General features: G+C 43.9%; 1 protein-coding gene across 2 annotated transcripts; it reads left to right on the plus strand.

Moving 5' to 3' along the window:
* The first annotated feature begins 33 nt into the window (after positions 1–33).
* On the plus strand, positions 34–15649 carry TOP3A (DNA topoisomerase III alpha). 2 transcript variants are annotated; one of them, XM_077827965.1, is made up of 19 exons: positions 34–594; positions 2649–2708; positions 3421–3494; positions 3788–3863; positions 4834–4942; positions 5985–6128; positions 6609–6779; positions 7088–7188; positions 7360–7434; positions 7561–7643; positions 7789–7996; positions 8883–9068; positions 9994–10123; positions 10637–10750; positions 10832–10997; positions 11422–11565; positions 11950–12072; positions 12353–13077; positions 14518–15649. In XM_077827965.1, the coding sequence occupies exons 1-19, from the start codon at positions 409–411 to the stop codon at positions 14700–14702; spliced, it is 3060 nt and encodes a 1019-aa protein (XP_077684091.1). In that variant the 5' UTR covers positions 34–408; the 3' UTR covers positions 14703–15649. The 2 variants fall into 2 exon arrangements, with proteins under 2 accessions (XP_077684091.1, XP_077684092.1); XM_077827966.1 differs by lacking the exon at positions 2649–2708.
* Positions 15650–16077: the final 428 nt, after the last annotated feature.

The following is a 16077-nucleotide window of genomic DNA, read 5'->3' on the forward strand; positions in this document are numbered from 1 at the left end:
CTTTGCCATTGTGCTGAGAGGGGGAGGGTTCAGGAGGTTGAGTCTAGTGGGGAAAGGACATGGGTGATGGGGTAAATACTGCATTGTTTTTGGGGAGGGGACTGGAAATCTCTTGTAGCTCAGATATACATGCTGAGTTAGCATCTGATTTAAGTTTTAAAAACGTGTGAGGTGGAATTTACAGTGAGTTGCTGGCAGACATCAGTGAGGAAGCTTGAGGGTCTCTAACTTCTGCCCCATCAAAATCACGCTGGGGTCCTTTAGAGTGGTTGCTCGCCTCCTGGAGGTGGCATCCTTACCTAAGACTTTTACTGATACCTGTTGGGTATCTGATTGCGGGAAAGTGGCAGCAGTGTGAGAAAATAGCAACATGTCTTGGCAAGTTGGGAGCTGCCCTCAGCTCTCAAAATGAACTTTCAGGCCAGGCTTTTTGCCCGCTGTGGGGTCAGGTTGTTGTCTCAGTCCTGGAGTCTCTTCTCCCAGGCTGCAGAGGATATGACATTCCGAAAGATTCAGAAGGTCCTTTGTGTGGCAGAGAAAAATGATGCTGCCAGAGGAATTGCAGATATTCTCTCCAATAGCAGAATGAGGCGGGTAAGAGAGTAAAAGCAACGGTTTCTTTTTGGGTCACTTTCTAATTGGGCTTTGTTTCTCCAGCTACATAAACAACTTGTTAGGTGGTACTTGCCAATCATTCAGTTGTTTCTGGGTTAATTCATTTTGTCTTAAAATAGATATAATGTAGTGGGGCTGCCCTATAGAGTCTAAATACGACTACTGAGACTATTTAAAGCTGATATTATTTTTATGTGATCACATTAAAATGCAAGGCTTGCATTGTCTGCCTGAGCTCCCATTAGAGCCAGGAAATATGCAAGCTGCATCCTCATTTTAGTGCCAATTTAAATCAGCCCTGACCTGCAGCACCCTGTTTTGTTAGAACCGGGGGCCACTCTGCAGAGCTCTACCAGCTTGTGCTATTCCAGTCTCTGGCCTTTCCCAAACAGATTCCTACTGAAGATGAACTGTGCCAGGTTAGGTGAGGTGGACAAATGCATATTGGACAAGATGAGGCTGACAACACCAGACTCATTTCCCCTTGTGACAGAAGCAATGTTGGAATTCTGTTCTTTAGTCCTAATCTTGGTTTCCCGATGCACAGAAAAATGGACTGTGTCTTGTCTGTTTGCAGTGAGGTACTGTCTTGGTGAATTTTCTGCTGTCATTCCTAACTTGCAGTCTGTTGAATATGTGAGAAATATTAGAACCTGAAACAGCCACGGGCACCTTCTGCCATTTAATGCAATTGGTTTAGCAGGTCAAAAATGCTGCTTCTTGCAATGCTGTTATTGCTTATCAAATTCCAGTGGCTTAAGTTTTTAACGCAGTGAATATGATTTAATGGTTAGAGCAGAGACCTCAATGTTCTGTTCCTGCTCTGCCATTGATATAAGGCAACACCTTCCTTTGTCCCCTTCCTGAGCAAGCTATACCCCTCTATACCAATATTCCAGTCATGCGCATTATCCCACCTCTGTGATGCCAACTATGTCATCGTTGTGTTTATTAACTGGCATTTCAATTTCCTGCTTATTCCCCACACTTCTTATATTAACATACAGATATCTAAGATACTGATTTGATTTCCCCTGTATGTTCTCTTGTCTCTCCCTCATCCCTGCTATAACAGCCCATGCTCCCGCCAGATCCGACCCTCTTCCCAGGTCTCCATGTTTTTGACTTACCTATGGCCTTTTGTCATCTGCCTCTGTCAAACTTAGTTTAGAGCCCTCCTCGCTAGGTTAGCCAGTCTGTATCCAAATATGCTCTTCCCTTTCCTTGATAGATGGACCCCATCTCTGCTTAGCAGTCCTTCTTCCCGGAACAGCATCCCGTGGTCAAGGAAGCCATTGTTATGTGACAATGGTCAATTCACGTAACCTCTCAGTACCTCAATCTACCCTTATGTAAAATAGGTCTAATATCCTTGTGGCAGGGTGCTGGGAGGCTTAATGTTTATAAAAGTGCAGGCAGATCCTAGGCTGAAAGATATAACAGAAGTAAAAGAAAAATTGATTACTTGAGAATTGATGGTCTGACTCAATCTAGATAACGATATGCTTCCAAAGAAGATAATGTGAAATGTTTGGGCCCAATCTAGAAGCCTCTACAAACCTTGATAAGTGGAGGATACACTCAGAACAGTGTTTGCTAAATTATGTGTCGTTTTTGTAGGCTGACAGTTCATTGGGAACTTGGAATATTTTTCAGTCTTCATCCAAAGAGTTAAATCTCAGCTGTGCCACTGGCTAACTGAGCGACTTGTTCAATACAATCTCCTTGCACCTGTTTTCAATCTTACATATCTCTCAGGGGTGTTGTACAGTGCTCTGACGCTGTAAAGCACCGTTAAGTGTCAAATGTTTCTATAAATGGCCGGTATCCTTTCCATCCAGCCTGCCTTTCCTCTAGATCTTATTTAAGTCACTGAAAAATGATTGCACACCTGAACACCAGCAGCCTGTTTTTCATTTGCCACGTATTTCCATGGTTTCTGCTATAACTGTTGTTTGTGAACGTTGATTTGGGTCATTGGTTTTTTTTGTGGGGGAGCAATTTTTTAAACATCTTTTCCATTTTTTGCCTAGAGAGAAGGGTTTTCCAAATTCAACAAGATCTATGAATATGACTATCATATGTTTGGCCAGGTAGGGTTCCATCTTTTCTTCATAACGCTCTATAACCCTTCTGGTTTAGGGAAACACAAAATACTGATTGATTATCTAATGAAAACATTAACCAAAATGGGACAGAATTATGTATTCAGTAATGGAAATATCTGTGCAAGGAATGTGTATATGAAGAATGACCAAATTACTGTGAAACTGAGATCTCAAGTTTTCATTTGAACATGTAGAGGAAATGTCTTTCCCACTATTAGTGTTGTGCTATCTTTATCTCCTACAGATATAGTAAGGTTCAGTGGTTAAGGGCCTGGTCTAAGAGTCAGGAGATCTGACTTCTATGTCTGGCTCTGCCACTGATCTCCAGTGTGGCCTGAAGGCACTTTACATCTCTTTGCCCTGGTTTTCCCATCTGTAAAATAGCATTCTGATATCCACCGATGAAAAGCTCTGCATACATGCTATTAAGTCAAGGAGGCATTTTCCGTCTGATCACTCATATATTCAGAATTCCAGGATTATATATATGATAATGTGTGAACAATGCTCAGCTGTGGCTGGAAGGGAAAACTATTATGTCAGTAGAAGCAAGGCAGATATAATTGACTAGAAACTGATGTGTTTGATCCATCAAATGAAAGTGATGTGTCTGGAGCTCATGGACACCAACATAAGCAGGCTTTAGCAAAACAGAAACAACTGTTAGAAACTAATTGTCTTGATCCATTTCCTACAGAATGTTACTGTGGCGATGACCTCTGTTTCGGGACATTTACTGGCTCATGACTTTAAGATGCCATTTCGCAAATGGTTAGTACCACTGATCTGAGAGAGCTGGTGACATGATGCTTGTCATCTTTTTTTATGCTGAGATGTGCAGTGCAATGAGCCTTTCAAGGTCAGCCTGTGGAACGTAATTTATGACAATTAATGAACTGGCTAATGTGTATGTGTACCAGTGATAAGGACAGTAATACTGCCACTGTAACCACCATTGTGGCACTTCATCAGAACACAAGAGACAGAAATTACCAGGTAATCTCTTGTGAATGTTTTGATTTATTTTGTACGTTAAGTCGTGCTGTTTATCATCTCTTCCCCAGGCATAGCTGCAACCCACTTGTACTCTTTGAAGCTGAAATTGAGAAATATTGCCCTGAAAACTTTGTGGATATTAAGGTATGTGCTTGTAAAAGGCTACCTGATACTCAAATATTAGTGACATGTTTCACAAATATTGATGCAGACAGAGAGAGGACTGGACCTCTGTCCATAACCTTTAGCTCTCTGGGACTGTAGCCAACATAAATATTTTCACTCACATTCTTCAGTCTATACATGCTGTCTGCCTTTGAACTTAGTTTCCTAGCCTAAGCACAATTAGTTAGTCAGGTCAAAGGACTGATTTATTTAAAGTAGAATCCACTCTGTAGGAATCAAGGTATTAATGGCCCCAGTTCCATCTAGATTACATTGGAAAGTCCTGTGTTTAATAAAACTTATTAAGGGACACAATCCAGATTTAGATAATGACTATTTCTGAATAAAATGGATGCAGATAAATGAGTATTTACTATAGTCATCAAAACCTGTTTGCTCACTTACTAACCTCGTGAGATACAAATCTTGTTCTCATAAATGGCCATGTGGAGCTTCTCTCATACAATGTTACTCCAGCACCCATTTACAACCAAGAAATTAGTACAATACCTGAACGCTCCCCTAATTAGCTTAGGGAAAATTAATGAGGTCCTACTCTTTCTGATGTGTTTTGTATGAATAAAATTATATTTTAGCTGAAAATCTGCAGAGCAGCCAATGCGGTTAATTTCAGCTATATGCACAACAGAGAGGAAAAAGCACACAAATGGTGGTCTCGTGTGCACATACATCTCTGCAGTCAGTAAGGTTAAAATAAAATACAGTAGCATTACTCTGCGATGTACCTGGAGGAATGGGATATGTTGCATGTAATAAAATGGAAAATCAGAACAATTCACTATAATAAATTTGTCGCTATGGATATGCATTCCATTTCAAGATCAAGTTAGACTGTTGACGTTGCTGTTGGTGAGTCACTCCTGGACTAAATTAGATGGCATGATAAGTGACCTGCTGTGTCTCATGCTGTGCCATTCTCTCATCTCAGAAAACCCTAGAACGAGAAGCCCAGCAGTGCCAGGCTCTGGTGATCTGGACCGACTGCGATCGAGAAGGAGAGAACATTGGTTTTGAAATAATCCATGTTTGCAAAGCTGGTGGGTGGAGGACTTACTGTTTCATTCTTTGAAATGCTGACTAAAAACATACCTTGTTCAGTAATGTAACTCCAAAGGTTGCTGCTGAATGTTTGCAGTAGATCCAAGTAGAATGCACTGGCTGTGGTGTTGACTGTACCAGGGATGTGTTAATGTAACACATCACTAGCAACCGGGCTACATTTACAGTCCATTGATTTTAATGGCGTCTTGGTGGGTGGAGGCAGCACAACTGGTATGGACAGGGTTAACGTTAGTGAGGGTTTTTTGTCCAACACATTTATTGCTGTCATAACCAAAATATACAGTTTAAGTTGGACAGAACTTGCAGTCAAGGTGTAAAAGCTCGTCTTGGCTCTCTGTGGTACTGGTGGGTATCAGAAGTGAACACAGAATTTTCTCAGCTGTATTGTAAATACATCTTTCTACCCATACAGTGAAATTCCATCTAGGCTTGCTTAATTGTCACTGGGCCTGTTCACTTCCCAGATGATGTAAAGAGATGAGACGGGGAGTGTGAATGTAGTCACATTAAGATGACCCAGCAGGAGTAACTTAGGTTCTGCTCTCTCCAAAGAAGTAAATGAGCTTCTCCTTCTGTCCCTCTCTTTCACTGCTAGAGGCCTTGTAAGCATTTTTCCATTTATGTTATAACTCTAGACCAATTTTGGAAGCTGCAGACTGCACTTGTGATTACAGAAGGGTGTCATTGGAAACCATCATCTGGATCCTTTTGACGGCAAAGATATAAAAATGGCCCACACTTACTAGATGTGTGTGGTTTTTTGTTGTTTTTTTACTAGATTTACAAGAGTGAAATCAGTGAAACTTACTAGGACATTATAAAGCTTCAATGGTCTACAAAGGACTTTATTTTTGGATTCCAGATCAGCCTATATATGTCGTCTAACTTGAATGGCGTTACTTTGAAAGCTTAAACTGGTTCTGGTTCTACTACCGATAGTTTTAAAGGAAATCACTGAGTATTCAGTCTCTGCCATTGGGTTGAAAATCATGTTTGATCCCTCTTTCTGGTTGACAGTGAAGCCAAGCCTTCAGGTGTTCCGAGCCCGCTTTTCCGAGATCACTCCTCGTGCCATAAGAGGAGCCTGCGAGAACCTCGTCCAACCTGATCAGAACATTAGTGATGCTGTGGATGTCAGACAGGAGCTGGACCTTAGGATAGGTACGAAGCTAGGGTGGGCAGTAGCTAAGTGTTTGCTGCTCTCTAAATCTCTCCTTTAAGGGATTCTATAAAATTGCCCTGGCAGGTAATTGATTTCCGGGAGCGTTCATTGCCTTGCTATCCTTAAAGTATCTAAACTTCTCTAGGTTATCGTGTTAGTTCCAGGATAAAAAGCGGGCATCAACCTCTCATTGTTTATTCTTCCAAAGCACAGCAGGTGATAGTGGTTCAAAATCATCCGTTTGCATATCCCTGTGACATGAGACAGAAATTTGCAAATGGATCATGCCTTCACTCAGTTGTTTCCAATAAAATAGTTGCTCTTTGAAGGAGCTGTTAGGTTCTTAACTATTTATGTAACACTTGCTGGGCCTCTGCATTTCGTGTTAGTTGAGTAACAGAAACCAAACTTGCAGGTAGTGTGATTACTTTTTAAAATTATTATCCCAACTTTAAAATCCCTTTTTTGTTTTCTTCCAGGTGCTGCCTTCACCAGATTCCAGACCTTGAGGCTCCAGAAGCTCTTCCCCGACGTTTTAGCTGAGCAGTTGATCAGCTATGGTAGCTGTCAGTTCCCAACTCTGGGATTTGTGGTAGAAAGATTTAAAGCCATCCAGGCCTTTGTTCCCGAGGCCTTCTATAAAATTAAAGGTATGTTCTGGGACAATAGTGCAGTGCTCTCAGTGTCTGACAGGGTTCAGCGCTTTTGAAAAGGAAACAAAACACAGCTTTACTGAAAAACATGAATGAGGGAGATGCTTTTGTGTAATACACAAACATTGCTACAGATGTGTGATTTTTTTTTTTTTTTCCCCCTTCCCTTGCCGTGGTCATTCAGCAGTTTGGAAGGTTTCCCAAAAGTATGCAAGTTTTCTATGGCCCTCTTTCCTTACCTGTCTAGCCAGTGCAGTCTTACTTTGTACCATCTCTCTGATGTAGTGACCTCCTTTTCAATGCAGTGGCCCATGAACATGAGGATGGCATGGTAGACTTCAACTGGAAGAGGAACCGACTCTTTAACCACACAGCATGCCTTGTTCTCTACCACATGTGTATGGAGGTAGGAAACCTTGTCAAACATATAGGGTCCAGCATCAAACAAGCATTTCTACCTCTTTCCTTCTGGTTGGCAAAAGCATTAGACAGCAGCTGATGCCTCATGGGAACCTTTGAACAGCACTCCATATAGACACTTCAGTTTGATTTTCCTTTCTGCGTGCTCTGTGCTTAGGATCCAGTGGCCACTGTTGTCGAGATTGGGAGCAAACCGAAGAGCAAATGGAGGCCCCTGGCACTAGACACTGTGGTATGTTTGATATGATGATGCTAAAAAGATTTTTTTTTTTTAAAGGAGCATTGAAAATGAGTTTGAGTGACTGTTCAGGTTTGTGCGGCAAATATTCCCATTCTTCTCTGTCTCTTTATGACACAGGAACTCGAGAAGCTGGCTTCCCGCAAGCTAAAAATAAATGCCAAAGAAACCATGAAAATAGCAGAAAAGCTCTACACTCAAGGGTAAGAATTCCAGACCTGGATGTGCTGGAATTAAATACCTTTTACAGAATAGCAGACCTTTAATCAAAAATGGGACAAGCCCACAAGAGGAACGGTGACTGGTTAGCATCCAGTGTGGTTATTCGTTTTTCTTTTTGTCTCTAAGGTACATAAGCTATCCCCGAACTGAGACCAACATTTTCCCCAAAGACCTAAACCTCACCTCTTTGGTGCAACAGCAGACCCAAGACCCCAACTGGGGAGCCTTTGCACAGGGGATTCTAGACCGGGGTGGGCCAACCCCTCGGAATGGGACCAAATCTGATCAGGCTCACCCTCCCATTCACCCCACTAAATATACATGTAACCTGCAGGTGAGTCTAACACAGAGCGGAGTTGAGTCACTAGCACGATTTCTGCTATTGACAATGCACCTTATCAGTGACTGGGTATCATGGTGATTATAACAGACAGGGGCTTGCTGTGCATATATTAGCAAATTGAATTAGACTTTCCATATCTTCAAAAGTGCGTTTATCTCTTGAAAGAGCCTTTCTAAAATATGCTGTCCTGATCATAAATGTTTCTGCACAGAAACCTGGCTGGAAAATACTAGGTGCTATAGAAAATCGAAGCTGGAAATATGCACCTCTTACCCACTTCCAAGCTTTGACTTTTGAAGTCCACATCAGATTTTCAGTGGAGGTTCTCTTTGCTTATCCTAAAACTGTTCACTGCCCCTAGTTACATTTCCTCATTAGTCCCAACACAGAGGAGATGCTGCTTTCAGTGCATACTGGACCTTTTCCTTATAGACACTTTTTTTTTAAAAGGCATAGGGACCTAAACCACTTGACAACCTGAAGCAAGTGATGTTTTAAAGTTATGCTTTGTATCGGGGGGCGGGGGGGGGGAGTAATTATTATAACACTAAAGTCCCTTTCATGGAAAGATCTTCATTCTTAACAGAGGTGTACAAGTACCTATTAGGTGTATTTTATGGGTGGGAAAACAAAAGCACAGAGGCTAAATGACTTGCCTAACAAGGTTAGTGGTATAGCTAGGAATAGAACCCACGTCTCTTGACTCTTAATCTCTTGCTCTGATCTGCACTTCTACTGGATTCCTCTTGATGTCTTCACTTCTGGTCCCAAGGGACTTGTGTTCTGAAAGAGGGCTCTTAAACCTATATTTGTGTGAGTGTGGTGTCCTTTATTTGGAGAAGACTCCTGACCCTCTTCTCTTCATGTGTGGTCTTAGGGGAATGACCAGCGACTGTATGAATTCATTGTGCGTCACTTTTTGGCTTGCTGCTCCCAGGATGCCAAGGGACAAGAAACAACTGTGGAGATTGACATTGCTAATGAGCGATTTGTTGCTCATGGACTAATGATCCTGGCCAGAAACTATCTGGATGTCTATCCTTATGAGAAGTGGAGTGACAAGGTAACCATTTTGATCAAAGTGTATGGGAGATGGTAAATTGGGGAGGGGTCATTACAAGATGCAACTGGGTTTAGTGTTACTCAGTAGTTAAGCTTGCCTTGGCTCCATGCTGATGTGTAAACGCTTAAGGGCCAAATTCTGCTGTCAGATTACCTGCAGAACTTCCATTGAGAACTCCCTTGTTCCAATTGTTGTTCTACCCTGAGGTTCATCTCTCACCTGAAGACCTGCAGCTCATTTTGGCAGTTTTGATTGCTCAATTCCCTTCCCCCTCCCTCATTTGACCTCCTGAGGAAGGGACCATGTCACTGGTCTGCATGAGGACCTGATTGTTTGTTTTTTTGCAAACTTGGTGCTTTCCCTTCACTTGCCAAAAGAGGTCACTGTTGAACAATGCTGGGCCCACTTTTTCTTCCCAGACGTTGAGCATGCTGCGCTCAATCTGGAGTAAAAGCTGTTAAGAAAGTTGAACAGCAGTATAACCAAGTGGCTGTTCTTGACCAGTTCGTTGGGAAGACAAGGTTGTTGAGAGAGGAATGTCTCCGTTCTAATTCTTTAAGTGAGCAGTCTGTGCTTCAGGGTCTAAGGACAAATTTGGTTACTGATGTTTCAGAGCAGAACAGTTGTATGGCTGAATGCTTAAGGATGTAGGGGAAAGCAAGCAAACTCTCACCCTCAAACTCTTTGGATTTGTGTGGTATCTCTTTAAGACAGAGTCCAGCCTTGGAATTGGTAGCAGTTATGAATCTAAAAGCTGGTGAACAGGCTCCTGTCTGTGTTCCCCAGGGAATGAGACATGAGCCTCCTGCAGAACAGTACAATGCAGTACCCCTAGACCCACGCCTGCTTTGGATTTTTAAATTCTATTAAACAAATGTTGCAGAAGGTTGTTTCATTGGAGTTTGTACTTCTCTCTGTCCTTCAGGTTCTCCCAGTGTATGAGAGAGGGTCTCGCTTTCAGCCCACCACAGTCGAGATGGTGGATGGGGAGACCAGCCCACCCCAACTCCTCACGGAAGCTGATCTCATTTCACTCATGGAGAAACATGGCATCGGTCAGTATCTGCATCATATGGGACTATGTGACCTCATGCTGTCTTTAGCAGAATGGAGTTGGTATACCTCTTCCCCCTTTCGTGGTCCTCTGTTAAATCTGTAGCTGTAATGGTCTCTCTCTTCCACCAGGTGGAGAATTCTCTAAATACAGCTGATACAAGATAAAAGACATTCTGTGGACACTTGCATTCCCAAAGTAATGGAAGGGGGAAGATCTAAAGGCCAAGTATGGAGTCTATATAGGACTCTGCAGATTGCAGTTTAGCTCACTGGAGATACAACTTTACTTCCCATCTCAGTCTGTTTAGGGCCCAGTTGTGCCCTCCCAGGCTCCCTTACAATTGGCATTGGAGTCAGTGGGGGTTGAGGGCAGCATGGGCCTGCACTTGCCCATTGTGATAAATTTGCGCCTGTATTTAGCATCCCAAGTCGCTACATTAGTAAATATCAGCTTGTAGAGCCCCGATGGTTTGTTCATGCCAGCTATTAAATGACTGCACAATGACTTTCAGGGACTGATGCCACTCACGCCGAGCACATCGAGACCATCAAGTCACGGATGTACGTGGGGCTTACTCCAGATCAGAGGTTCCTTCCGGGGCACCTGGGCATGGGGCTGGTAGAAGGTAAGGATGTTGATTGTAATTAGGAGGGCAAATGCCTTTGCTATCCCTTCCTTTCACTTAAAGCAAGGTATCGTTCCTCAGGCTACGATTCCATGGGCTACGAGATGTCAAAACCTGACCTTCGTGCTGAGCTGGAGGCTGATCTGAAGCTGATTTGTGAGGGGAAGAAGGACAAATTTGTGGTGCTGAGGCAGCAGATTGAGAAGTACCAGAAAGTCTTCACTGAAGCCGTGGCCAAAGCCAACAAGTGAGTATCAGGAAACCCCACGCTTTGTCTCTGCAGTCTCCGAGAACAGGAGCCAGGAAAGTAGAGGACTTAGCTTCATGTCTGGGGCTCTGATCACGTCAGAGCTTATTTCCATGACGTGCATAGGTGTTTCCAAGAGGAGGGATGGAGTCTGAATGCTGATGCTGTGTGCCTGGTGGGCAGCTTTGGAGCTGGTGTCGGAAGGTGCCAGTCTGTGCTGACCTCTGGAGTTGCACCCACACCATGACTGAAATGGACGCATTTTTGTCCTCATGACGTTCCTAAATGGACTTATTGTGAAGTTCGCTGGAGCCCAGCTGCGGGAGCAGCTACTCGCCCACCATCTCCGTCGTATGGAAAATGGGAGCAAATGTAAATGCTCCTGGCAGAGGGAACCAATGCGACTGTGTGTGGTTCTTTCCAGGTTGGATCAGGCTTTATCTCAGTATTTCGGAGAAGTAAGGGCACTTGAGCAGCAAGAGGAGATCTACCCAGCAATGCCCGTTTCCATTCGGAAATGTCCACAGTGCAACAGTGACATGGTCCTGAAGAGCAAGAAGAATGGCGGGTCAGTGATCTCTGTTAAGCTGACCACAGCTCGGTGTGTTGATGTTGTGTGGCTCCCTTGTAGCTCAGCGTAGGGTAGAGCACTCACCCAGCCCTTCTCCCCCTCACAGGGCATCTGAACTACAATGACAAGGGGTGTGGTTATGCCACTGCCCTGTGCCTCCAGGGCCCTGGGCATAAGGCCAAAGTTCAGATGCCATGAACGATAAGAGCTGTGCATACCCAGTGGAGCCGCAATTCTGGAAGCACATGATAGTTTTTATAAAACAGCCTATTTATGCTTGTCTTTAACAGTGGGTTGCTGATCCTTGTCCCATAAGGTGTGTAGCTGAAGAGTTCTCTTGATTATTCTTCTTCCTCATACTAACCCTTTACTCCTCCACAGCTTTTATCTGGGCTGCATGAACTATCCTAACTGTAAAGCAGCTGTGTGGTTTCCTGAATCTGTGCTGGAAGTCAGCAAGGATGACAGTGTTTGCGCTGTGTGTAAACCCCATCCGGTTCATAGGTGAGTATCATTCGTTACATACAGACACACACAACTGCCCTGTCCCGTGATGGTCTGAGGAGGATGATTCATCTGGCTATGGTCGCTTTAAAAGCAACATTGACTGGCCTCCAAAGCAGTGCAGTCCATTCCTCCTAGACTGGAAGAATGATGGGTGCAGCACCAGGCCAGGAGGGCAGGTAGAATAGAATAAGCATGGTGGGACCTCCATGTCTTTGCTGGAACCTTGAGAATCAAGAGGGGGAGAACTCTGATCTGAGATACGGATTTTTTCATTTAGGCTGAAATTTAAGTTCAAGCGAGGTAGCGTTCCACCCCTGCTGCCACTGGAATTTGTTGGCTGTATTGGAGGTTGCGATGAGATGTTGAGAGAGATCTTGGACCTGAAATATTTACAAGGACCATCCAGACCGGTACAGTCAGTCAACCGGCCAGCTAACTACCTACAAGTCAACCAGTCCCTTAACCGCATGGCCAGCTATGAGAATGGTCACATGAGGCCTACCACAAACTCTGGTGTAGCAAGGGCACCCAGAGCTGCTAGTCATCCAGCTCCTGCTGCTGCTGAGAACAATGCAGTGGTGTGCAACTGTAGGGAGGAGGCAGCATTGCTCACGGTGCGTAAAGAAGGGCCCAACCAGGGCAGGCAGTTCTATAAATGCAGTGCTGGCAGCTGCAACTTCTTCCTCTGGGCCGATCAACAATCAGATGATGGAAACAGCGTAACCCACAGGAGCTTTGCTGCACCCCCCGATTCCTTGGGTGAAAGGCCTCCAGGAAGCTTCAGGAGCCTTGGAGGAGGAAGAGGTCTGGGCCGCTATGGAAGCAATGGTTTTGACTCGGGAGGAGGGGGCAGTGGCACGATGTGTAAGTGCGATCAGCCGGCCATCACACGCACAGTCCAAAAGGAGGGACCCAATAAAGGGCGTCAGTTCCACACCTGCCCAAAGCCGAGAGAGCAGCAGTGCGGCTTCTTCCAGTGGGTGGATGAAAACATGGCCCCAGGTGAGGATGGGCTTGTGCTCGGAGTTGGGGTTTGGGTGAGATGTAATGGCTGGGGGCTGTGTGTTAAAGCTGAACTGAAGGGAGATATTGGGCACCCCTCAGGCACATTCTTCAAAAACTTCAGATAAAAACAGGAAAAGGACTGCAGAGCTACAGAACTTGGCAGAGGGACTCGGGCTGCTGTAAGGTAACTCGTCTGAAATGCATTAGATTTGTCCTTTAAAGAACTGTCCATTTAGTCTAAAAATCTTACCTGGTTCTTTGTAACAATAAGGAAACTCAGAATTCTGTCTTAAATTGCTGTCCCTTTGACTGAGCTAGAGCAGGGTATGTGACAGGTACCCCGATACAATTTAGCCCGGAACAGATTTATTCAGGTAACGGGACTTCTCATGGCTGGCTGTGGTAAGCTGCGTGGGTATTCATTTCAAAGGCACAGTTCAAGGCACAGAGCTCTTGACCTTTCCTAACCTTCATAGGTTGGGGATGTGCTGCCAGCTGGAAATACCTGTTTTCAGGAAATCTGTTTCTGAGTGGATGAGAACTTGAAAAGGGGAGTGGGCATCAATTTGGTGCTTCTGTGCCCTCTGCTGGCACTGGAGCTGCACTTCATCCCACCACCTCTGTTTAAGCTCCATTAAATGTGGATCATCCTCCCTCTTGTATTTCTACTTAATGGGAAGAGCTAAAACTGCCAGGTAGGGCAGCATCAAATCTTCCTCAGAGGGACAACTGAGGGAATCAAATGTTAAAGGGGTACAGTTGGCTATTTTTAAAACTTTAAATCCTATCTGGAATCCTTTTATTCCTTTTTTATTTTTTTTTAAAAGGAAGGGTTTTTTTTCCGGTTCCCTTTTATTCTTAATAGTCTCTTCAGCAACAGAGAAACTGACCGTATTGGGGGGAATGGTGAAAGTGACTATTCCTGGAGTGCTGGCAAATTACAAAGTAGGAGGAGCTGAAAAAAGATGTTTGTACAAATCATTTCACTTATAGTAGGTACAGAAAGTTTTTTTTTTAAAAGGGACTCAAGTATTTAATGTGACCCTTAAATATCCAATTTTTTTTTAAGCAAACTTAGGGGGGAAAAGTGAAATTAGCTGAAGTCAAGTCGACTGTATTATTTTTGCTGTTTACAGTTTGGACTTCGTATAGTTTAAACTAATTACTGAGGTAGCTTCCCATTTTGATCTCGTGCACTAGCCCAGAGCTGCAAGATGCTGCCCGAGAGCATATAAATCCAAACAGAACAGATGCATCTTTAATTTCTTGAACACTTTTGAGTAGTGGGATTAATAAAACATTTAAATGGACCCAAATTCCCTGGCCATGTCCCCTGCATCTGGACTTGTCATTCTTCCCCTATTTCTGTGGCTCACATGGTGTTAAACTGCTTAGAACCAACTGTCAGTCTGTCTGTCTCTCTCTCTCTCTCTGTAGGAACTGCTGGAGCCTTCTCTTCAAACCAATTCAGGAGCGACGGGCACTTAAGAGGGTCAGGAAGCAAAGCTAAAAGACCAAGTAATCTCTCTTCTGAAAAAGGACCTACTCCCAAGAGACAACGGACCTGTGGCATTTGCCACCAGCTTGGTCACACCAGGAAGACATGTCCTCAGGACCACTGAGGAAGGACAGTAGATGGGATGCTCTTGTAGGAAACGCTGAAAAAGCCAGTCCTGAACTGCTCCAGGAGTGGCTGGCTGTAGAGATGCAGTGGATTTTAAAAGTAGAATGTCTCTGGGGCTTGTGTTCAAACCACTTCCTGGAAATGTGGCTAAAGCAGGTCTGCTCTTGGTGGTGACCAGCACACTCCACTATGCCTTGGGAAGTTTCATTCTTACTTATTCAGACACTGGGCTATCTTCTAAAGGAGACTCAACTATTGCTGCCATTCCTTGGTCTAGTATTCTGTCGGCTATTTTGTAAACACAGGCAGCGTGTTTAGAAACCCAAAAGACTAGGTCCCTTCTCAGATAATGTTTTGGACAAAAATACAGCTGGTTGCTGGGGAGTGAGAGAGGCTTTTCCCAGAGCTGCAAAACCCAAATCTCTCCACAGCCACTATTCTCCAAGGCCCTTCTGTCTAGGAAATAGTGGGGGGCTAAAAGGAGTAGCACTGAAGGAATTGGGAGGAAACCTTTTACACACACTGCTGGAGCAGCTGGTGTGGTTTGTTTGCAGACCAGGGAGCAGTTAGGGATGATGCTGTCCAGGAAACCATCTCTGTTGATGGTTGTGAAACAGTTTTTCTTGCTTTTCACAGGGTGGGATTTGATATTTTAAGTTACCCTTCCAGTTTAGGGTTAGTCAGTCAGTATTTCCTTACACCCCTGACTCTCGCCACCAAAGGAGAATTAACAGCAGAGAAAGTAAAGCCTCAATCCCTTGCCCTGGAGGGAGCTTAGTGCAAGTGCTCGAACCTGAGAACCTTCACGTAGGCTGATACTGAATTTAAAATCCAGCTACTCCTTGGACACTGTGAGCAAGGGAACTTAATGAAGCTGCTAGCTAATGCAAATTGTTTTGGTCAGATTGATGTGCCTTTTAATAAAAAGGAGAACTCTTTATTTTACTTAAGCTCTGTGTTTTAAATTATGCCCAGGAATGGTGTCACTATCTCCCTCTCCTTACTGCCTCTTGCCTAAATAAGTTGACCGTAGGCTCAGCTGAAAACTCTCTTCCTAAAAGCAGCTGTTTCCACCACTCCCCACCTCAGCTATTCACAGGAACAATGTGGCCACTTGCTGGGCAGTAAATCCAGGGAGCTTTATTTAGAAGTGATCTATAAAAGGAAAAAAGCCTGAACTTGTTCCCTGCTGGCTGCTTTATTGTGTTTTCCACAGTCTAAAGCATTAAACAAAATGACATTTACAAGCAGTTGAAAGTTGAATGAAAGGGGATTCTGAGTCAAACTATTCTTTCTTCCTTTCTCCAAACTGTTAAAAGGTGTTAAGTTTATTAGTCTGTACGTGATCACCTGCAAAACAAGAGTTGACTTGA

Source organism: Eretmochelys imbricata, chromosome 10 (assembly GCF_965152235.1).
Source record: "Eretmochelys imbricata isolate rEreImb1 chromosome 10, rEreImb1.hap1, whole genome shotgun sequence".
Classification (NCBI taxonomy): Eukaryota; Metazoa; Chordata; order Testudines; family Cheloniidae; genus Eretmochelys; species Eretmochelys imbricata.

Bases quoted from the DNA above. Each gene is read 5' to 3' on its own strand.
- TOP3A (XM_077827965.1), top strand. From the start codon at position 409: ATGAACTTTCAGGCCAGGCTTTTTGCCCGCTGTGGGGTCAGGTTGTTG. The intron at 3,495-3,787 runs GTTAGTACCACT...TCTCTTCCCCAG, and splicing joins AAGATGCCATTTCGCAAATG to GCATAGCTGCAACCCACTTG. The intron at 9,069-9,993 runs GTAACCATTTTG...TCTGTCCTTCAG, and splicing joins ATGAGAAGTGGAGTGACAAG to GTTCTCCCAGTGTATGAGAG.